This window comes from Lampetra fluviatilis, chromosome 62 (assembly GCF_964198595.1).
Source record: "Lampetra fluviatilis chromosome 62, kcLamFluv1.1, whole genome shotgun sequence".
Taxonomy (NCBI): Eukaryota; Metazoa; Chordata; class Hyperoartia; order Petromyzontiformes; family Petromyzontidae; genus Lampetra; species Lampetra fluviatilis.
This window is the reverse complement of record NC_136336.1, coordinates 4,926,022-4,949,697: the sequence shown is the minus strand read 5'-3', so window position 1 is coordinate 4,949,697 and position 23,676 is coordinate 4,926,022. Positions and strand designations below refer to the sequence as shown.

Genomic DNA, 23,676 nt, shown 5'->3' with positions numbered 1-23,676 from the left:
TTCGGCCACAACGCAAGCAGCCGTCCTCAGGTGAATAACAGAGCTGTTGCCATCGATGCCAATGATGCCAATGATGCCAAAGGTGCCAATGGTGGCAATGGTGGCAATGGTGGCAATGGTGGAAACGGTGCCAAAGGTGCCAATAATGGCAATGATGGCAATGGTGGCAATGGTGGCAATGGTGCCAATGGTGCCAATGGTGCCAATGGTGCCAAAGGTGCCAATTGTTTTAAAGCATTGTTTTAAATTCATTGTTTTAAATCATTGTCTTAAATCAGTCTTAAATCATTGTCTTAAATCATTGTTTTAAATAATTGTCTTAAATCATTGTTTTAAATCATTGTTTTAAATAATTGTCTTAAATCATTGTCTTAAATCATTGTCTAAAATCATTGTCTTAAATCATTGTCTTAAATTATTGTCTTAAATCATTGTCTTAAATCATTGTCTCAAATCATTGTCTTAAATCATTGTTTTAAATCATTGTTTTAAATCATTGTCTTAAATCATTGTTTTAAATCATTGTCTTAAATCATTGTCTTAAATCATTGTCTTAAAGCATTGTCTTAAATCATTGTCTTAAATCATTGTCTTAAATCATTGTCTTAAATCATTGTTTCAAATCATTGTCTTAAATAATTGTCTTAAATCAGTCTTAAATCATTGTCTTAAATCATTGTCTTAAATCATTGTCTTAAATAATTGTCTTAAATAATTGTCTTAAATCAGTCTTAAATCATTGTCTTAAATCATTGTTTTAATTAATTGTCTTAAATCATTGTCTTAAATAATTGTCTTAAATCATTGTCTTAAATCATTGTCTAAAATCATTGTCTTAAATCATTGTCTTAAATCATTGTCCTAAAACATTGTCTTAAATCATTGTCTCAAATCACCGCTGCCTCTGTCCACCCTGCAGGAGTAACGGGTTCCCGACAGCCGCGTTGTGTGTGTGGTGGGGTAGGCTGTGGGTATTCCCACCTCGTCCAAGATGGGTTGCCAGCATTGGAAGAGTAGGCCAAATAGCCTCCACTACAGGGGCTCTCTTGAGCTTTTCCTCCAGCAGGGCTGTGTCTGTACCTTTAACTATCATAATATTTATCATAATACTGTTATTATACTAATTATCATTATTATAATGTTGTTATCATATAAATAATAAGTATCATCATAATCTTATCATACTAATGATCATTTTCATCATACTGTTATCATAATAATGAGTATTATCACCATACTATTATAATAATGCTAATTGGGACCACACTATTTTCACAACAACGATCATTATCATCATCGTAATTAAAATTAATACCACCCAGATATCCACGTTGAGTCTAAGGGGAGCCCATTCCTTTCAGCAGCCTCCTGCTACGTGAAGTTGAGCGCAGCGCCTTTTCTTTCGGCCTCTGAGTTGCGGCCACCACGCCCGCAAATTTGCGCGCGTTATAAATTGAACTATTATTATAGTTCAAGAGGCCTTTCGTTGATGTCACGTGGGAGGGAAAGAGCCGGGCGATAGGCAAGAGGAACACATCCGGAGCGAGGGGCTAACCCTGCCACCACCGACTGCCCCCCCCCCTCCCTTTTAAACCCTGTACAGATGGCAACGGATGGAGATGAGTCCTCACTCCGCCGACTTCACCTGACGCCGTGGAGCCGCCCGTCGAGTTCATGCGCTGCTCGCATCTCCTCCAGGCGCCCAACAGGATGGAGATCTGCTCTTCCCTCGTCAGCACGTCGTCGGCGTCCACCTACGGAAGTGTCGGAGGGAGTGGGAGAGAGTGGGAGAGAGTGAGGGTGAGAGTGAGTGAGGGTGAGAGTGAGTGAGGGTGAGAGTGAGTGAGAGAGTGAGAGAGTGAGAGAGTGAGAGAGAGTGGGAGAGTGTGAGAGAGTGGGAGAGTGGGAGAGAGTGAGTGAGGGTGAGAGTGAGTGAGAGAGTGAGAGAGTGAGAGAGTGAGAGAGTGAGTCGTGAGAGAGTGTGAGAGAGTGGGAGAGAGTGAGAGAGGAGTGAGAGTGAGTCGTGAGAGAGTGAGAGAGTGAGAGAGTGAGAGAGTGGGAGAGAGTGAGTCGTGAGAGAGTGTGAGAGAGTGAGAGAGAGTGAGGGTGAGAGTGAGTGAGAGAGTGAGAGAGTGAGAGAGTGAGTCGTGAGAGAGTGTGAGAGAGTGAGAGAGTGAGAGAGAGTGAGAGAGGAGTGAGAGAATGAGTGAGTCGTGAGAGAGTGAGTGTGTGAGAGTGTGAGAGAGTGTGAGAGTGTAAGAGTGAGTGAGGGTGAGAGAGTGAGAGAGAGAGAGTGAGTCGTGAGAGAGTGTGAGAGAGTGGGAGAGAGTGGGAGAGAGTGAGTGAGGGTGAGAGTGAGTGAGGGTGAGAGTGAGTGAGGGTGAGAGTGAGTGAGAGAGTGAGAGAGTGAGAGAGTGAGTCGTGAGAGAGTGTGAGAGAGTGGGAGAGTGGGAGAGAGTGAGTGAGGGTGAGAGTGAGTGAGAGAGTGAGAGAGTGAGTGAGGGTGAGAGTGAGTGAGAGAGTGAGAGAGTGAGAGAGTGAGTCGTGAGAGAGTGTGAGAGAGTGGGAGAGAGTGAGAGAGGAGTGAGAGTGAGTCGTGAGAGAGTGTGAGAGAGTGAGAGAGTGAGAGAGAGTGAGAGAGTGTGAGAGAGGAGTGAGAGAATGAGTGAGTCGTGAGAGAGTGAGTGTGTGAGAGTGTGAGAGAGTGTGAGAGTGTAAGAGTGAGTGAGGGTGAGAGAGTGAGAGAGAGAGTGAGTCGTGAGAGAGTGTGAGTGAGTGGGAGAGAGTGAGAGAGGAGTGAGAGTGAGTCGTGAGAGAGTGTGAGAGAGTGAGAGAGGAGTGAGAGTGAGTCGTGAGAGAGTGTGAGAGAGTGAGAGAGTGTGAGAGAGGAGTGAGAGAATGAGTGAGTCGTGAGAGAGTGAGTGTGTGAGAGTGTGAGAGTGTAAGAGTGAGTGAGGGTGAGAGAGTGAGAGAGAGAGTGAGTCGTGAGAGAGTGTGAGAGAGTGGGAGAGAGTGGGAGAGAGTGAGTGAGGGTGAGAGTGAGTGAGGGTGAGAGTGAGTGAGGGTGAGAGTGAGTGAGGGTGAGAGTGAGTGAGGGTGAGAGTGAGTGAGAGAGTGAGAGAGTGAGAGAGTGAGTCGTGAGAGAGTGTGAGAGAGTGGGAGAGAGTGAGTGAGGGTGAGAGTGAGTGAGTGAGTGAGAGAGTGAGAGAGTGAGAGAGTGAGTCGTGAGAGAGTGTGAGAGAGTGAGAGAGAGTGAGAGAGGAGTGAGAGTGAGTCGTGAGAGAGTGTGAGAGAGTGAGAGAGTGAGAGAGAGTGAGAGAGTGTGAGAGAGGAGTGAGAGAATGAGTGAGTCGTGAGAGAGTGAGTGTGTGAGAGTGTGAGAGAGTGTGAGAGTGTAAGAGTGAGTGAGGGTGAGAGAGTGAGAGAGAGAGTGAGTCGTGAGAGAGTGTGAGAGAGTGGGAGAGAGTGAGAGAGGAGTGAGAGTGAGTCGTGAGAGAGTGTGAGAGAGTGAGAGAGTGAGAGAGAGTGAGAGAGGAGTGAGAGAATGAGTGAGTCGTGAGAGAGTGAGTGTGTGAGAGTGTGAGAGAGTGTGAGAGTGTAAGAGTGAGTGAGGGTGAGAGAGTGAGAGAGAGAGTGAGTCGTGAGAGAGTGTGAGAGAGTGGGAGAGAGTGAGTGAGGGTGAGAGTGAGTGAGAGAGTGTGAGAGAGTGAGAGTGAGTCGTGAGAGAGTGTGAGAGAGTGAGAGAGAGTGAGAGAGGAGTGAGAGAATGAGTGAGTCGTGAGAGAGTGAGTGTGTGAGAGTGTGAGAGAGTGTGAGAGTGTAAGAGTGAGTGAGGGTGAGAGAGTGAGAGAGAGAGTGAGTCGTGAGAGAGTGTGAGAGAGTGGGAGAGAGTGGGAGAGAGTGAGTGAGGGTGAGAGTGAGTGAGAGAGTGAGAGTGAGTGAGGGTGAGAGTGAGTGAGAGAGTGAGAGAGTGAGAGAGTGAGTCGTGAGAGAGTGTGAGAGAGTGAGAGAGAGTGAGAGAGGAGTGAGAGAATGAGTGAGTCGTGAGAGAGTGAGTGTGTGAGAGTGTGAGAGAGTGTGAGAGTGTAAGAGTGAGTGAGGGTGAGAGAGTGAGAGAGAGAGTGAGTCGTGAGAGAGTGTGAGAGAGTGGGAGAGAGTGAGAGAGGAGTGAGAGTGAGTCGTGAGAGAGTGTGAGAGAGTGGGAGAGAGTGAGAGAGGAGTGAGAGTGAGTCGTGAGAGAGTGTGAGAGAGTGAGAGAGTGAGAGAGAGTGAGAGAGTGTGAGAGAGGAGTGAGAGAATGAGTGAGTCGTGAGAGAGTGAGTGTGTGAGAGTGTGAGAGAGTGTGAGAGTGTAAGAGTGAGTGAGGGTGAGAGAGTGAGAGAGAGAGTGAGTCGTGAGAGAGTGTGAGAGAGTGGGAGAGAGTGAGAGAGGAGTGAGAGTGAGTCGTGAGAGAGTGTGAGAGAGTGGGAGAGAGTGAGAGAGGAGTGAGAGAATGAGTGAGTCGTGAGAGAGTGAGTGTGTGAGAGTGTGAGAGAGTGTGAGAGTGTAAGAGTGAGTGAGGGTGAGAGAGTGAGAGAGAGAGTGAGTCGTGAGAGAGTGTGAGAGAGTGGGAGAGAGTGAGAGAGGAGTGAGAGTGAGTCGTGAGAGAGTGTGAGAGAGTGGGAGAGAGTGAGAGAGGAGTGAGAGTGAGTCGTGAGAGAGTGAGAGAGTGTGAGAGAGGAGTGAGAGAATGAGTGAGTCGTGAGAGAGTGAGTGTGTGAGAGTGTGAGAGAGTGTGAGAGTGTAAGAGTGAGTGAGGGTGAGAGAGTGAGAGAGAGAGTGAGTCGTGAGAGAGTGTGAGAGAGTGGGAGAGAGTGAGAGAGGAGTGAGAGTGAGTCGTGAGAGAGTGTGAGAGAGTGGGAGAGAGTGAGAGAGGAGTGAGAGTGAGTCGTGAGAGAGTGTGAGAGAGTGAGAGAGTGAGAGAGGAGTGAGAGAATGAGTGAGTCGTGAGAGAGTGAGTGTGTGAGAGTGTGAGAGAGTGTGAGAGTGTAAGAGTGAGTGAGGGTGAGAGAGTGAGAGAGAGAGTGAGTCGTGAGAGAGTGTGAGAGAGTGGGAGAGAGTGGGAGAGAGTGAGTGAGGGTGAGAGTGAGTGAGGGTGAGAGTGAGTGAGGGTGAAAGTGAGTGAGAGAGTGAGAGAGTGAGAGAGTGAGTCGTGAGAGAGTGTGAGAGAGTGGGAGAGTGGGAGAGAGTGAGTGAGGGTGAGAGTGAGTGAGAGAGTGAGAGAGTGAGTGAGGGTGAGAGTGAGTGAGAGAGTGAGAGAGTGAGAGAGTGAGTCGTGAGAGAGTGTGAGAGAGTGGGAGAGAGTGAGAGAGGAGTGAGAGTGAGTCGTGAGAGAGTGTGAGAGAGTGAGAGAGTGAGAGAGAGTGAGAGAGTGAGAGAGTGAGTCGTGAGAGAGTGTGAGAGAGTGAGAGAGTGAGAGAGTGAGAGAGAGTGAGAGAGTGTGAGAGAGGAGTGAGAGAATGAGTGAGTCGTGAGAGAGTGAGTGTGTGAGAGTGTGAGAGAGTGTGAGAGTGTAAGAGTGAGTGAGGGTGAGAGAGTGAGAGAGAGAGTGAGTCGTGAGAGAGTGTGAGAGAGTGGGAGAGAGTGAGAGAGGAGTGAGAGTGAGTCGTGAGAGAGTGTGAGAGAGTGAGAGAGTGAGAGAGAGTGAGAGAGGAGTGAGAGAATGAGTGAGTCGTGAGAGAGTGAGTGTGTGAGAGTGTGAGAGAGTGTGAGAGTGTGAGAGTGAGTGAGGGTGAGTGAGAGAGTGAGAGAGAGTGTGAGAGAGTGAGAGAGTGTGAGAGAGTGAGAGAGTGTGAGAGAGGGTGAGAGTGAGTGTGAGAGAGTGTGAGAGAGTGAGAGAGAGGGTGAGAGTGAGAAAGAGTGAGTCGTGAGAGAGTGAGAGAGAGAGTGAGAGAGTGAGTGTGTGAGAGAGAGAGTGTGAGAGAGTGAATGTGAGACTTTTGACTTTTAAACAACTTTTATTGGCGCCAGCAGCAAAAGCACCGGAGGCGATTTCAATATGAAAAACAGTCACCAGCAAACGAAAGAAAACAAACGTTACATATCGTTACAAAACCACGTGTCGTGGTGCTGAAAGCACCGCACACAACACAAAAGAAAAAATTCACGTGGTTGTGGTGTCATCGCGCACGCCACGGTGACGAGCGAGCGCTTCAGAAGGTGAACACCACGAGGGTGCCGTCCACGCTGGTGCAGAGGGCCTTTCCGGCTCCCCAGCGTTCGAAGAATACGCGCTGCACATCACCGACGTGTGTGTGGTACGCGGCGTGCTCCAGCCGGAGCCGCGCCTTAAGCAGGCCTCTGAACACCGGAAGCACAGAGCAACCGTCAGTATCACCCTCCAGCATCGTTTTCCTCGTTCTGTACACCGCCATCTTCGCTTGCGCGCAGGCGAAGCTGGCGAGGTCATGGCGCTTGTTAGCCAGGTAAGGCACCACCCCATATACGAAGCTGCTGTTGTAGAAGGGCACCCTCAGTTTCCTGAAGATGTCCCCCAAAAGGCGGAACATTGGTTTGAGCCGCTGGCAGTGTAAGTATTGGTGGGGCAGATCCTCCCTGGCACCGCAGGAAATGCACAAGTCTGTTACCCCTGGCAAGAGATTCGGCTGAGCCACACGGCCGATGGCAACGTGCAGTGTGCCAACCTCCACTGGAGGTCACCGCAGCGTTTGGCTACAGGGGGAGACTTGTACGTTTGTTTCCACTGAGGGGCGGCCGCAATGAGAGGAGAGAAATGGTCTCTCCATTTTGTGTCCGGTAGGTCGCCTGGTCCCGGGAAGGCAGCGCCTTGACACAACCATTTGTAGAGCACCTTGACACAGCCACGTGTAGAGCGCCTTGACACAGCCACGTGTAGAGCGCCTTGACACAGCACGTGTAGAGCGCCTTGACACAGCACGTGTAGAGCGCCTTGACACAGCCACGTGTAGAGCGCCTTGACACAGCACGTGTAGAGCGCCTTGACACAGCACGTGTAGAGCGCCTTGACACAGCACGTGTAGAGCGCCTTGACACAGCACGTGTAGAGCGCCTTGACACAGCACGTGTAGAGCGCCTTGACACAGCCACGTGTAGAGCGCCTTGACACAGCACGTGTAGAGCGCCTTGACACAGCACGTGTAGAGCGCCTTGACACAGCCACGTGTAGAGCGCCTTGACACAGCACGTGTAGAGCGCCTTGACACAGCACGTGTAGAGCGCCTTGACACAGCACGTGTAGAGCGCCTTGACACAGCACGTGTAGAGCACCTTGACACAGCACGTGTAGAGCGCCTTGACACAGCACGTGTAGAGCGCCTTGACACGGCACGTGTAGAGTGCCTTGACACGGCACGTGTAGAGCGCCTTGACACAGCACGTGTAGAGCGCCTTGACACAGCACGTGTAGAGCGCCTTGACACGGCACGTGTAGAGCGCCTTGACACGGCACGTGTAGAGTGCCTTGACACGGCACGTGTAGAGCGCCTTGACACAGCACGTGTAGAGCGCCTTGACACGGCACGTGTAGAGCGCCTTGACACGGCACGTGTAGAGCGCCTTGACACGGCACGTGTAGAGCGCCTTGACACAGCACGTGTAGAGCGCCTTGACACAGCACGTGTAGAGCGCCTTGACACAGCACGTGTAGAGCGCCTTGACACGGCACGTGTAGAGTGCCTTGACACGGCACGTGTAGAGCGCCTTGACTCAGCACGTGTAGAGCGCCTTGACATAGCCATGTGTAGAGCGCCTTGACACAGCCACGTGTAGAGCGCCTTGACACAGCACGTGTAGAGCGCCTTGACACAGCACGTGTAGAGCGCCTTGACACAGCACGTGTAGAGCGCCTTGACACAGCACGTGTAGAACGCCTTGACACGGCACGTGTAGAGCGCCTTGACACAGCACGTGTAGAGCGCCTTGACACAGCACGTGTAGAGCGCCTTGACACAGCCACGTGTAGAGCGCCTTGACACAGCACGTGTAGAGCGCCTTGACACAGCACGTGTAGAGCGCCTTGACACAGCCACGTGTAGAGCGCCTTGACACAGCACGTGTAGAGCGCCTTGACACAGCCACGTGTAGAGCGCCTTGACACAGCACGTGTAGAGCGCCTTGACACAGCACGTGTAGAGCGCCTTGACACAGCACGTGTAGAGCGCCTTGACACAGCACGTGTAGAGCACCTTGACACAGCACGTGTAGAGCGCCTTGACACGGCACGTGTAGAGCGCCTTGACACGGCACGTGTAGAGTGCCTTGACACGGCACGTGTAGAGCGCCTTGACACAGCACGTGTAGAGCGCCTTGACACAGCACGTGTAGAGCGCCTTGACACGGCACGTGTAGAGCGCCTTGACACGGCACGTGTAGAGTGCCTTGACACGGCACGTGTAGAGCGCCTTGACACAGCACGTGTAGAGCGCCTTGACACAGCACGTGTAGAGCGCCTTGACACGGCACGTGTAGAGCGCCTTGACACGGCACGTGTAGAGCGCCTTGACACAGCACGTGTAGAGCGCCTTGACACAGCACGTGTAGAGCGCCTTGACACAGCACGTGTAGAGCGCCTTGACACGGCACGTGTAGAGTGCCTTGACACGGCACGTGTAGAGCGCCTTGACTCAGCACGTGTAGAGCGCCTTGACATAGCCATGTGTAGAGCGCCTTGACACAGCCACGTGTAGAGCGCCTTGACACAGCACGTGTAGAGCGCCTTGACACAGCACGTGTAGAGCGCCTTGACACAGCACGTGTAGAGCGCCTTGACACAGCACGTGTAGAACGCCTTGACACGGCACGTGTAGAGCGCCTTGACACAGCACGTGTAGAGCGCCTTGACACAGCACGTGTAGAGCGCCTTGACACAGCCACGTGTAGAGCGCCTTGACACAGCACGTGTAGAGCGCCTTGACACAGCACGTGTAGAGCGCCTTGACACAGCCACGTGTAGAGCGCCTTGACACAGCACGTGTAGAGCGCCTTGACACAGCACGTGTAGAGCGCCTTGACACAGCACGTGTAGAGCGCCTTGACACAGCACGTGTAGAGCGCCTTGACACAGCACGTGTAGAGCGCCTTGACACAGCACGTGTAGAGCGCCTTGACACAGCACGTGTAGAGCGCCTTGACACGGCACGTGTAGAGTGCCTTGACACGGCACGTGTAGAGCGCCTTGACACAGCACGTGTAGAGCGCCTTGACACAGCACGTGTAGAGCGCCTTGACACGGCACGTGTAGAGCGCCTTGACACGGCACGTGTAGAGTGCCTTGACACGGCACGTGTAGAGCGCCTTGACACAGCACGTGTAGAGCGCCTTGACACAGCACGTGTAGAGCGCCTTGACACGGCTCGTGTAGAGCGCCTTGACACGGCACGTGTAGAGCGCCTTGACACAGCACGTGTAGAGCGCCTTGACACAGCACGTGTAGAGCGCCTTGACACAGCACGTGTAGAGCGCCTTGACACGGCACGTGTAGAGTGCCTTGACACGGCACGTGTAGAGCGCCTTGACTCAGCACGTGTAGAGCGCCTTGACATAGCCATGTGTAGAGCGCCTTGACACAGCCACGTGTAGAGCGCCTTGACACAGCACGTGTAGAGCGCCTTGACACAGCACGTGTAGAGCGCCTTGACACAGCACGTGTAGAGCGCCTTGACACAGCACGTGTAGAACGCCTTGACACGGCACGTGTAGAGCGCCTTGACACAGCACGTGTAAAGCGCCTTGACACAGCACGTGTAGAGCGCCTTGACACAGCCACGTGTAGAGCGCCTTGACACAGCACGTGTAGAGCGCCTTGACACAGCACGTGTAGAGCGCCTTGACACAGCCACGTGTAGAGCGCCTTGACACAGCACGTGTAGAGCGCCTTGACACAGCACGTGTAGAGCGCCTTGACACAGCACGTGTAGAGCGCCTTGACACAGCACGTGTAGAGCGCCTTGACACAGCACGTGTAGAGCACCTTGACACAGCACGTGTAGAGCGCCTTGACACAGCACGTGTAGAGCGCCTTGACACGGCACGTGTAGAGTGCCTTGACACGGCACGTGTAGAGCGCCTTGACACAGCACGTGTAGAGCGCCTTGACACAGCACGTGTAGAGCGCCTTGACACGGCACGTGTAGAGCGCCTTGACACGGCACGTGTAGAGTGCCTTGACACGGCACGTGTAGAGCGCCTTGACACAGCACGTGTAGAGCGCCTTGACACAGCACGTGTAGAGCGCCTTGACACGGCACGTGTAGAGCGCCTTGACACGGCACGTGTAGAGCGCCTTGACACAGCACGTGTAGAGCGCCTTGACACAGCACGTGTAGAGCGCCTTGACACAGCACGTGTAGAGCGCCTTGACACAGCACGTGTAGAGCGCCTTGACACGGCACGTGTAGAGTGCCTTGACACGGCACGTGTAGAGCGCCTTGACTCAGCACGTGTAGAGCGCCTTGACATAGCCATGTGTAGAGCGCCTTGACACAGCCACGTGTAGAGCGCCTTGACACAGCACGTGTAGAGCGCCTTGACACAGCACGTGTAGAGCGCCTTGACACAGCACGTGTAGAGCGCCTTGACACAGCACGTGTAGAACGCCTTGACACGGCACGTGTAGAGCGCCTTGACACAGCACGTGTAGAGCGCCTTGACACAGCACGTGTAGAGCGCCTTGACACAGCACGTGTAGAGCGCCTTGACACGGCACGTGTAGAGCGCCTTGACACGGCACGTGTAGAGCGCCTTGACACAGCACGTGTAGAGCACCTTGACACAGCCACGTGTAGAGCGCCTTGACACAGCCACGTGTAGAGCGCCTTGACACAGCCACGTGTAGAGCGCCTTGACACAGCCACGTGTAGAGCGCCTTGACACAGCCACGTGTAGAGCGCCTTGACACAGCCACGTGTAGAGCGCCTTGACGCAGCACGTGTAGAGCGCCTTGACGCAGCACGTGTAGAGCGCCTTGACACGGCACGTGTAGAGCGCCTTGACACAGCCACGTGTAGAGCGCCTTGACACAGCCACGTGTAGAGCGCCTTGACACAGCCACGTGTAGAGCGCCTTGACGCAGCACGTGTAGAGCGCCTTGACGCAGCACGTGTAGAGCACCTTGACACAGCACGTGTAGAGCGCCTTGACACAGCCACGTGTAGAGCGCCTTGACACAGCCACGTGTAGAGCGCCTTGACACAGCCACGTGTAGAGCGCCTTGACGCAGCACGTGTAGAGCGCCTTGACGCAGCACGTGTAGAGCGCCTTGAAACGGCACGTGTAGAGCGCCTTGACGCAGCACGTGTAGAGCGCCTTGACGCAGCACGTGTAGAGCGCCTTGACGCAGCACGTGTAGAGCGCCTTGACACAGCACGTGTAGAGCGCCTTGACGCAGCACGTGTAGAGCGCCTTGACGCAGCACGTGTAGAGCGCCTTGACACAGCACGTGTAGAGCGCCTTGACACAGCACGTGTAGAGCGCCTTGACGCAGCACGTGTAGAGCGCCTTGACGCAGCACGTGTAGAGCGCCTTGACACAGCCACGTGTAGAGCGCCTTGACGCAGCACGTGTAGAGCGCCTTGACGCAGCACGTGTAGAGCGCCTTGACACAGCACGTGTAGAGCGCCTTGACACAGCCACGTGTAGAGCGCCTTGACACAGCCACGTGTAGAGCGCCTTGACACAGCCACGTGTAGAGCGCCTTGACGCAGCACGTGTAGAGCGCCTTGACGCAGCACGTGTAGAGCGCCTTGACACAGCACGTGTAGAGCACCTTGACACAGCCACGTGTAGAGTGCCTTGACACAGCCACGTGTAGAGCGCCTTGACGCAGCACGTATAGAGCGCCTTGACGCAGCACGTGTAGAGCGCCTTGACGCAGCACGTGTAGAGCGCCTTGACACAGCACGTGTAGAGCACCTTGACACAGCACGTGTAGAGCGCTGTGTTTGGGGCACTCTTAAGGGGCACGTTCCTGCAGCCTCGGAGCTTCAGTAGCTTGACCGGAGTCGCTGTGGCTAGGGGACTGCGCGCAGGAGAAGCACAACTCCGGGAAGGAGGAGGAGGGTGGGGCCGCCACCATCCCCCGGTGCTTCCAGCTTAAGGCGCAGCTCCTTCATGGCGCGAAGCACGTCCCGAGCATGGAGCGGAGTCCCCTAGCGGTGCTGGCGATCTCAACCGCGGTCTTCCACTTGGGCTGGTGGGCCTGCACGAGGTGGAAGACTATCCGCAGCCCTGCCGATGTGAGGCGTAGAGGCAGGGTCCTCTCTCCTCTGATCCCCTGGAAGAGGCCGTTGCAGAACAAGGAGCTCGTTCAGGAACTGCGCGAGGTCGTAGGGCGCCACGCGCGTTCTGCTCCGCTCGAAGCTCCGCCACGCGTCCAAGAGGCTCTGGTGATAACCTGGCAGCCTCGTGTAGTCGACCAGGCTCAGGTCCATCAGGAAGAGTTCCTTTCCATACCCCAGGCACCCCCCTGCATCCCTCAGCAGGGAGACAGCCGGCGACTTCCAGGGTAGCTTCTCCCGGTCATACAGCAGCCGCCTGATGGCCATGAGCCTAAAGCAGAGGTCGCAACCGGGTACCCAATACCCGTACCCTACCCGATACCCGGCTACCCGTACCCGGCCGGGTACGGGTACCCGTTTGCGACCCTGGTGCGGCCGGGTACGGGTACGGGTAGACCGTGAGTCACTGGTGAGTCACCGTTTGTAACTCATTTCCCAACGTCTTGTCTCTTCTCACAATTCAAGTTCCTAGAATCAACCCACCCGCGCCTGCAACATGGCTTCATCCCAGAGGTCGCAATCAGGTACCCGATACCCGGGTACGGCCGGGTACGGGTACCCGTTTGCGACCCTGGTGCCGCCGGGTACGGGTACGGGCAAGGAATCAAAACCCGTTTGCGATCTCTGGCCTAAAGCTCATGACCCTGGCGGTGATGTCCACCAGACCCTGGCCGCCCTCGCCCACTGGCAGGCAGAGAACGCCCGGCCTGAGCCGGTGCTTCCCGTGCCAGACGAAGTGCGCGAGTGAGCGGCTGACTCTGGTGAGTAGCCAAGCAGGAGGCTGGAGGGTCTTGGTCTTGTGCCACAGCACGGATGCTGCCAGGGTGTTAGCGACAAGCACTCGGCCCCTGAAGGACATTTACGGAGTGAGGCTTGCCCATGTCAGTAATTAAGCCTCGATTGAGAGAGTGAGAGAGTGAAGCGACGAGGCCGAGCAGCGGTGTAGCGCGCCCGTTGGCATTTTTTTCTCTGTTGCACCGGTGGCGAGAGATGTTGACTCCCTCGCCCGGTACACGGGAGGTCAGTGCGATCGACTGGAGTGAGCGGTTTTTCTTTTTTTTCGTTGTTGTTGCTGTTGTTTGTTGTTGACGGTCAGCCAAAAGCCCGCTGCTGCCAGGATGGAATTGTTTGGGTGGCATTGGGTTTTTCACGACGCGGTTAAGTTCACGCGATCTGACCCCCGTCACCCACTCCCATCCAAACCCCATTGACTTTAACGCTCAAACTGATTTTAACACAATATCTGCACAATGACACCCTGCCATATTTGCACTATGTTACCCTATTTGTATTTTGTAATTTTATATTGTATATTATAGCCATTGTATATTTTATAATTTATTTTATTAAATTTTTACATACTTTAGCTCCTTAGTATTAGTTAGACTTGTACCTTCAGTATAGTTAGACTTGTAAACCACTCATTTAAGATTCCTATATGTTGAATGTATGCACCTTCCGGCCAAAGTAAAATTCCTTGTCTGTGCGAACTTTCATGGCGAATAAAACCCTTTCGCGATTCTGATTCTGATTCCCGCTATCGTGGATAATATCGATGGCAAAACAACAAAAAAGATCCCCCACGTGTTACATAGCCGAGCCGAGTTTAGGTGGACGGGGCGTGCGCTGCCGGTGTCATTTTCGCGGCCCCGCATGGAATGCAGCAGCCCAGCTGTGCCGGGATTTCGCGCAGTGATGGCAACAGCGGCGGCTGTGGGAAAACCAAACAGCGGCGCCACCACTCACTCGCTCACTCGCTCCCTGGGTTGCTCCCTGGCTCGCTCACTTGCACACTCCCTCGCCTGCTCCCTGACTCGCGCCCTGGCTCGCTCACTCGCTCGCTCCCTCGCTCGCTCGCTCCCTCGCTCACTCCCTGGCTTGCTCATTCGCTCGCTCCCTGGCTCACTCACTCGCTCCCTCGCTCGCTCGCTTACTCGCTCCCTGGCTTGCTCACTCGCTCGCTCCCTCGCTCACTCCCTGGCTTGCTCATTCGCTCGCTCCTTGGCTCACTCACTCGCTCCCTCGCTCGCTCGCTTACTCGCTCCCTGGCTCGCTCCCTCGCTCGCTTACTCGCTCCCTGGCTCGCTCCCTCGCTCGCTTACTCGCTCCCTGGCTCGCTCCCTCGCTCGCTTACTCGCTCCCTGGCTCGCTCCCTCGCTCGCTTACTCGCTCCCTGGCTCGCTCCCTCGCTCGCTCACTCGCTCGCTCACTCGCTCGCTTACTCGCTCGCTTACTCGCTCGCTTACTCGCTCGCTTACTCGCTCGCTTACTCGCTCGCTTACTCGCTCGCTTACTCGCTCCCTCGCTCGCTTACTCGCTCGCTCACTCGCTCCCTCGCTCACTCGCTCCCTGGCTCGCTCCCTCGCTCGCTTACTCGCTCGCTTACTCGCTCCCTCGCTCGCTTACTCGCTCGCTCACTCGCTCGCTCCCTCGCTCACTCGCTCCCTGGCTCGCTCCCTCGCTCGCTTACTCGCTCGCTTACTCGCTCCCTCGCTCGCTTACTCGCTCGCTCACTCGCTCACTCGCTCACTCGCTCACTCGCTCCCTCGCTCACTCGCTCCCTCGCTCCCTCGCTCCCTCGCTCACTCGCTCACTCGCTCCCTGGCTCGCTCCCTCGCTCGCTCACTCGCTCGCTCACTCGCTCGCTTACTCGCTCCCTCGCTCGCTTACTCGCTCCCTCGCTCGCTTACTCGCTCGCTCACTCGCTCCCTCGCTCACTCGCTCCCTGGCTCGCTCCCTGGCTCGCTCGCTCGCTCGCTCGCTCACTCGCTCGCTCACTCGCTCCCTGGCTCGCTCGGCCACTGAGGCATAGAGCGGCCCCTCGGGCTGTGGCCGATGGGACGAACGTGGCCACCAGCTGATGGTGGGGAGATGGTGGGGAGATGGTGGGGATGGTGGGGAGATAGTGGGGATGGTGGGGATGGTGGGGAGATGATGGGGAGATTGGGGAGATGGTGGGGAGATGGTGGGGAGATTGTGGAGATGGTGGGGAGATGGTGAGGAGATGGTGGAGATGGTGGGGAGATGGTGGGGAGATTGTAGAGATGGTGGGGAGATGGTGGGGAGATTGTGGAGATGGTGAGATGGTGGAGATGTTGGGGAGATGGTGAAGATGGTGGGGAGATGGTGGAGATGGTGGGGAGATGGTGGAGATGGTGGGGAGATGGTGGAGATGGTGGGGAGATGGTGAGGAGATGGTGGAGATGGTGGAGATGGTGGAGATGTTGGGGAGATGGTGAAGATGGTGGGGAGATGGTGGAGATGGTGTGGAGATGTTGGAGAGATGGTGGAGACGGTGGGGATGGTGGGGAGATGGTGGAGATGGTGGGGAGATGGTGGAGATGGTGGGGAGATGGTGAGGAGATGGTGGAGATGGTGGAGATGGTGGAGATGTTGGGGAGATGGTGAAGATGGTGGGGAGATGGTGGAGATGGTGGGGAGATGTTGGAGAGATGGTGGAGATGGTGGACATGTTGGGGAGATGGTGGGGAGATGGTGGAGATCGTGGAGATGGTGGAGATGGTGGAGATGGTGGGGAGATGGTGGAGATGGTGGAGATGGTGGGGAGATAGTGGAGATGGTGGAGATGTTGGGGAGATGGTGGATATGGTGGAGAGATGGTGGAAATGGTGGGGAGATGGTGGAGATGTTGGGGAGATGGTGGAGATGGTGGGGAGATGGTGGAGATGGTGGAAAGATGGTGGAGATGGTGGAAAGATGGTGGAGATGTTGGGGAGATGGTGGAGATGGTGGGGAGATGGTGGAGATGGTGGGGAGATGGTGGAGATGATGGAGATGGTGGGGAGATGGTGGAGATGGTGGAGATGGTGGAGATGGTGGGGAGATGGTGGAGATGGTGGAGATGGTGGAGATGGTGGGGAGATGGTGGAGATGTTGGGGAGATGCTGGAGAGATCGTGGTGGTCCAGATATCTTATGATCCCGTTCAATTCTCAAAAAACGTAATCGTTTGCGAGTAAGCTTTATTTATCGAATATGCAAAGGAAACAAACATTTTCCCCAGCGGGGACCTTTGTCTTTGTACTGCCATTGTCTTTGAAGGTTGCATTTCGGTCTGCCATCGCTTCCTTCCTGAGTAAAGATCTCAAATGCACCCCCCCCTCCCACCCATCCACCCACCCCCACCATTGATCCGTCGCCTCTAGATATACTCAGAATCGGACTATTTATTCAAACTGGTGGAATCCGATGAGCCGTAAATCTCTTTTCCACATCTTCTTGGTTCTTTCGGTAAAGTCACGTAGAAGGGAAATAATAAAATAATAAAAATAAAACGTAATAAAATAATTCTCACGACGTTTCGGCCACAACGCAAGCAGCCGTCCTCAGGTGAAGAACAGGTCTGTCGGGAAGACAGCGTCTGAATGAAACACCCCAGGCTTGGAGCGTATATTTAAGCTGGATTGGAGGGGGAAGAGCGCCTTGACAAAATAATTTGCATATCAAGAGGAATTTAGCATATTTATGGGAAATGCAGATATGGGATTAGTACTACTTGTGAAATGCGTAGGAGGTGGGCGGGGGGTTTCAAAGTCATATTATGCCCGTGCATTATGCAGGATTAGCAGCATCAAAGGGAGGGTATAGGGGTAGCATTAATGAAGGGAAGGAATGTTAATAGTTCTCCGATCGGGGCGGTAAGAACGTTGCAACGGCAAAACGACACAACAACACAACAGCAGTGCAAAGTACGGCAAAGGTAAACTAATCACTTTAAAAATAAATGTATATACTGTGTCATGAGGCCTCCTTTGCCAATAGCAAAATATAATAATAGTTTTTTTAACCCTTTTTTCTGGCAACAAGACTAACATCTTTTTACAAGTGATCATGTTTGCATCAAACCACAATACCTGCCGACAGAATGCAAACAATGTATGCATTGTCCTTGAAATTGATTGGTCCACACCGGAGACAGCTTTTCTTAGAGCCACACACAGAGAGAGACATAGATAGAGAGACACACACAGAGAGAGACAGAGAGACACACACAGAGACACACACAGAGAGACAGAGACACACACAGAGAGACACACACACAGAGACACACACAGAGAGACACACAGAGAGACAGAGAGACACACACAGAGAGACAGAGACACACACACAGAGACAGAGAGACACACACAGAGACACACACACAGAGACACACACAGAGAGACAGAGAGAGACACACACACAGAGACAGAGACACACACAGAGAGACACACACAGAGACACACACACAGAGACACACACAGAGACACACACACAGAGACACACACAGAGAGACAGAGAGAGACACACACACAGAGACAGAGACACACACAGAGAGACACACACAGAGACACACACACAGAGACACACACAGAGACACACACACACAGAGACACACACAGAGACACACAAAGAGAGACACACACACAGAGACACACACAGAGACACACAAAGAGAGACACACACAGAGACAGAGACACACACACAGAGACAGAGAGAGGACGCTGAGAGGCGCCAGGAGTGTGAACTGTTTACGAGCAGCTGGCAGCAGTCAAGGCGGCGATGACCCGGCCGCTACCGACTATTTCCCGAGCTCTGCTGTCCTCCATATACGAAGGTGTTACTACTACTATTACTACTACTATTACTACTCACTGAATCGCAATTGATACTATTACTACTATCTGTGTGTTTCTCTATCAAGGACCATCAACCCGTCTCGTATTCACCACCGCAGTGGATGGTTGCCTTCTAGAACTATTGAGGGGGGTGGTTGTTGCTGTTGCTGTTATAGAATTTGACAAATGTCCAGTGCCGGATTAAGCTAAGTGCGAGGCCTATAACATATGATGTTATAAAGGGGCCCTAAATAAAAAAAAACACGTAAATATTAAAACACATTTTTTTTACTTGCATAGCAAAGTCATTGTATTTTGTCGTTTGCTATACAGCCACGTAATACGAAAACCCGCTAACCTTAAACACCCGGTCGTTCATAAAAGTTGAAGGCGGTATAGTACTATAGTAATACAGCAAGTGCAGAATCACTGAATCGCAATTGATAGCTTCAAAGCATTTGGCGCGGGGCCCTTGAAAGTGCGGGGCCCGTAGCTAGTACTACACGTGTAGTAGCTACTACACGTGTAGTAGTAGCTACTACTACACATGTAGCAGCTACTACTACACATATAGTAGTAGCTACATGTGTAGTAGTAGTAGCTACTACACGTGTAGTAGTAGCTACTACTACTACACATGTAGCAGCTACTACTACACATACAGTAGTAGCTACATGTGTAGTAGCTACTACTACATGTAGTAGTAGCTACTAATACATGTAGTAGTAGCTACTACTACATGTAGCTACTTTTGCGACTGGGATAATCCGGCACTGCAAATGCCTCTTCTTTTCTTGTTGGTTTTCCTACCCCTGGGTTTAAGAATTCGTCAGCCACCGTTCCGTATGAGGGCATCTGCCTGTCTCGGTTAAGGTGCGCAAGACAGCGAGGCGTGTACACACACACACGTGTAGACACACGCGTAGACACGTGTCTACACGTGTGTGTATCGTGTGTGAACACGTGTGTACACACGTGTGTGTATCGTGTGTGAACACAGACGTGTCTTCACACGCGTGTACAACGGACAGTAGCCAGGAGCAGCAGCATCAACAGCTGAATCAACGGACCCATCATAATGAGACTATTTATTTATACTCGAAGAGTAATCCGATGAGATATGAAGCGCTTTTTTTTTTATCAGACGTCCAGGTAGGGGCCACGGGATGTCAGAACTTTACAACAACAAACTTAAAAACAGGATGAGGGTGCAAATCACAGACGAGGTAAACAAATCACTTAAAGCACATTTACAAATCCGACTCAACTCACCACATGGGTGAAGGTAGTTCTACTCACCAGAGCAGCAACAACGGAGTGTGAGAGACGCGTCAACTCCAGGATGAAGATCGTGTTGAGGATCATCTCAGCTCTCATCTTGTGTGTCTTCCTTTCTTCCCGAAGCCGCCGATGTTGTCTCTCCCCCCGGTGAGAAAACGATGATGATGATGATGGTGGTGGGGTTTCGTATTTGGAGCGGACCTCGGGCGAACTGATCTTCGTCTTCGTAAGACTTCAACTTGTGAGTCGAGGAGATGTTGAGCGTGTGTGGCTTGTGCGGATATCCCGAGTCCACGATGTTTATGTGTGTGTATATGTGTGTGTATGTATGTGTATGTATGTATGTGTGTATGTGTGTGTGTATGTGTGTGTATGTGAGTATGTGTGTGTATGTATGTGTGTATGTATATGTGTATGTATGTGTATGTGTGCTATATGTGTGTGTATGTGTGTATGTAAATGTGCGTGTGAGAGAGAGAGAGTTTAGATACGTAACTTGTCCGGTGTGATAGCGGCTGGTCTCCCCAATCGTCGCCGCATTTGTCCCTGGAAGGAATCGCCCGTAACAGTTGTCGCTTCTTGACAACGCCGATGATGTCGGGTCAATTAAGGAGCCGATCCATCTCGGCGTGACTCACACACGCGCACGCACGCCCACGTCAAAAAAAAATACAATAAAAGTCAACGATGTCTGAAATCATCTAAAAATTAAAATAAATTCAATCAGATCCGTAGCAGGAAATCCACCGCCCGCCACCAAAAACAATGTTAGTACGTAGTTTAAAAAAAGCTGAATAAATGTGAAATAGAATATATTTATATTCGATATAAAATAAAGATACAGGGTGCAGCCCTGCAATTCCCTTGCTACAGGCGTTAATTCCGTCCAGGAGAAGGACGCTGCACATCCACCATCTCCAGGACGAGATACTGAATGGAGCCTCTGTCCGAGTCTTCAGTGCGCGTGTGTGTGTGTGTCTGACACCGCACACACCGATATATACATATGAAATATACCATTCACAGATCTGTAGACATAGCCATACGCCACGGTAATATCCACATCAGTGTCGAGCGAACTCCAGCCGACAAGCGCTTTTAAATGCAATCGAGCTCAAGGCATCCAAATTTGCGTAAAAGAGCCTGCTGCTTTACAAGTGGTTAGAATAACAACAACAACCTGGACTGTTGTTGCTGCTGCTGCTGTTGTTGTGTGTGTGTGTGACTCTCTGTCCCTGGTATGAGAAGAGCAGGGAGATCGAGAGCCGAGCGAAGTGGCGTTCACACCGCGTGTGGTTTAAAGTCTCCAGGGCTGCTTGGGTTGCAGACGCGTCGTGGTTGGATCTGGGAGTCATTGGGGGGGAGGAGGAGCGGTGGGGCAGTGGTTAGCGCCGCGCTGCAAAATCTTCGGCCGACCACGCGAGTTCGATTCCCGCTTGCGGCCACAAGTCCTGGGCATCCCCCACTAGGTCGACTCAGCCTTAAACATGAGTATCCTTGTGCAGTGGGTAATACACATCGCCGCAAGGGAGACAAAGGCAGCCCCAGGCGTGGTTGCTGTTCCACCCACCCACATCGTGTGGTGCCACAGAAGCCGGCCTTCGTAGGTGCTCGCTAACAGCACTTGCCCCGACGGTCCTGTCAAGGCTATACGGGAGATCTTTGTCTTTGTCGTGGCATTGCTTAGCGCTGCGCTGCAAAATCGTCGGCCGGCCACCTGAGTTCGATTCCCAATCACGGCTACCAGCACCCCCGATGACGATTATATCTTGAACCGGTCCTGGGGCCTCCGCCTAGGTCGACTTAGCCTCAAATGAGGTGGGTTAACATCGGGGAGACAAAGGCGGCCGGGCGTGGCGTTCGCCCAACCCATCCTCCCTGAGTGTGCCATGGTTGGCCTTCGTAGTAGCTACTACTACACATGTAGTAGTAGCTACTACTACATGTGTAGTACCTGCTACTACACATGTAGTAGTAGCTACAACATGTGTAGTAGCTACTACTACACATGTAGTAGCTACAACATGTGTAGTAGTAGCTACTACATGTGTAGTAGCTACTACTGCACGTGTAGTTGCCACTCGCTAACAGCACTTGCCCCAACAGTCTGTTCAGTGCCGGATTATCCCAGTAGCAAAAGTAGCTACATATGTAGTAGCTACCACTACACGTGTAGAAGCTACTACTACTGCAAGTGTAGTAGTGGTAGCTACATGTGTAGTAACTACTACATGTGTAGTAGTAGCGACTACATATGTAGCTACTACCACATGTGTAGTAGCTACTACTACTACTACACTACTACTACACGTGTAGTACTAGTAGCTACTACACGTGTAGTAGCTACAAATGTGGTAGCTACGGGCCCCGCACTTTCAAGGTCCCCGCGCTATGGGGCCGTCCATAAATGACGTCACGCACCTAGGGGGAGGGGGGGGTCAGACATGTGTGACGATGTGTGACGAGGGGGTTGAGAAATGTGACGTCACATCAAAATGCGCAACTTTAAATTAATATAGACAACACGTTCTACTTAATTCAATAGACTTTATAATAAATGTTTTCTCCTACAACATCAGAGTGCAGCGCCACATTAAATACGTACTACGATGACAATAGTTTAAAGCGATTTGAAGCATGTTTTATTTTGGGGGGGGGGGGCAGAGCTTTGTGACGTCATATTTGAGGGGGGGGTCTGACTTTTTGTGACGCCGTGTGACGATGGTGGGGGGGGACAAAAATCGTACAAAATCGCGTGACGTCATTTATGGACGGCCCCTAAATGCTTTCAAGCTATCAATTGCGGTTCAGTGATTCTGCACTTGCTCTATTACTATAGTACTATACCCCCTTCGACTTTTATGAACGACTGGGTGTATAAGGTTATTGTAGTGCGTATTTAATGTGGCGCTGCACTCTGATATTGTAGGAGAAAACATCTATAAAAAAAAAAGTATATTTAATTAAGTAGAACGCGTTGTCTATATTTATTTAAAGTTGCGCATTTTGATGTGACGTCACATTTCTCACCCCCCTCGTCACACATCGTCACAAATGTCTGACCCCCCCCCCCCCCCCCTATGTGCGTGACGTCACTTATGGACGGCCCTTTATCATTTGGACATTTATCGCAGAAAAAGTATCTAAATAGTCTAACGGACGCGCGCTTTATAAATGTGGCGGGGAAAACCCGGAGGACCCAGAGAGAGAAAAAAAATCCACGCGACCACGGGGAGAGAGGCACCAACAAACTCCAAATATACAGCAGCAGCAGCAGCAGGCGTCAGGGTCGGGATAGAACCCACGACCTCCTGCGTAGCTAAATGTTAGACAGTACATCTGTGCTACCCCCCCCCAGCCTTCACCGATCTGCAACTAAACACCAGCGTGACCCAAGTTTTTTTTTTTAATCAAACAATCCTCACCTCCCCTCTCGAGTACGGCCAATATGTTGCATTCCACAGGGAGAGAAATTTTCATGCAGCAAAACGTCGTGATTTTATTGTTTTTATTTTTTATTAATTTGAATTTCATTTTTTACCTACGTGGCTTTACCGAAAGAACTAAGAGTATGTCTCATTTTTTTCGATTTAAAGCTTTCGTGACCGCAGGGATTCATCTTCTTGGTTATTTCGGTAAAGTCACGTAGAAGGGAAGTAATAAAATAATAAAAATAAAATATAATAAAATAATTCTCACGACGTTTCGGCCACAACGCAAGCAGCCGTCCTCAGGTGAAGAACATGTCTGTCGATGAGACAGCGTCTGAATGACTCAGACTGAATGACTCAGACTCTGTCTTATCAACAAACATGTTCTTCACCTGAGGACGGCTGCTTGCGTTGTGGCCGAAACGTCGTGAGAATTATTTTATTATGTTTTATTTTTATTATTTTATTACTTCCCTTCTACGTGACTTTACCGAAAGAACTAAGAGTATATCTCTATCCAGCAGTGGATCGATTGACACAAATGGGGCTGCACATGACGCCTTTGGAGCGGAGGGGCCTCGTTGGCGCAGTAGGTAGCGCGTCAGTCTCATAATCTGAAGGTCGTGAGTTCGATCCTCACACGGGGCACTGCGATTATTTTTTTTATTTCAACATTCGCAGCAGCAACAGACGACGACGAGAGGCCGACGTTGCCCTCTGCTGGTCGCTTCGCCGCTATTGCAACCCCAACACGAACCTGTCGAACCATTTCGGGGCCAGTGTTCCCCCATTCTTCAATACATTTGAGCATATTCTTTGAGTACTCTCAGGTTTTGTCGGTAAAGTCACGTAGGTAAAAAATAAAATAATAATAGAAATAAAATAATAAATCACGCCGTTTCGATCGCAACATGAATTATTATATTATTTCTATTATTACTTTTATTAATTTAAATTATATTTTTTACCTACGTGACTTTACCGAAAAAACCTAAGACCATGAATCCTTGCAGTCACGAAAGCTTCAAATATAGAATTAATATTTTTTGGGTCTTTC

General features: G+C 51.9%; 1 protein-coding gene and 1 non-coding gene across 2 annotated transcripts in view; one reads left to right on the top strand and one right to left on the bottom strand.

Moving 5' to 3' along the window:
* The window catches only part of LOC144951365 (parathyroid hormone/parathyroid hormone-related peptide receptor-like), a 69,990-nt gene extending 49,500 nt beyond the window's left edge, over positions 1 to 20,490 (bottom strand). The window contains 2 exon segments of the mRNA XM_078881590.1: positions 1,646 to 1,754; positions 19,207 to 20,490. Coding sequence (XP_078737716.1) covers positions 1,646 to 1,754; positions 19,207 to 19,284 — 187 coding nt within the window. The 5' untranslated portion in view covers positions 19,285 to 20,490.
* Positions 20,491 to 23,194: 2,704 nt separating this feature from the next.
* TRNAM-CAU (transfer RNA methionine (anticodon CAU)) lies at positions 23,195 to 23,267 on the top strand. Its single transcript has one exon. It is a non-coding gene; the product is annotated as a tRNA-Met (tRNA).
* Positions 23,268 to 23,676: the final 409 nt, after the last annotated feature.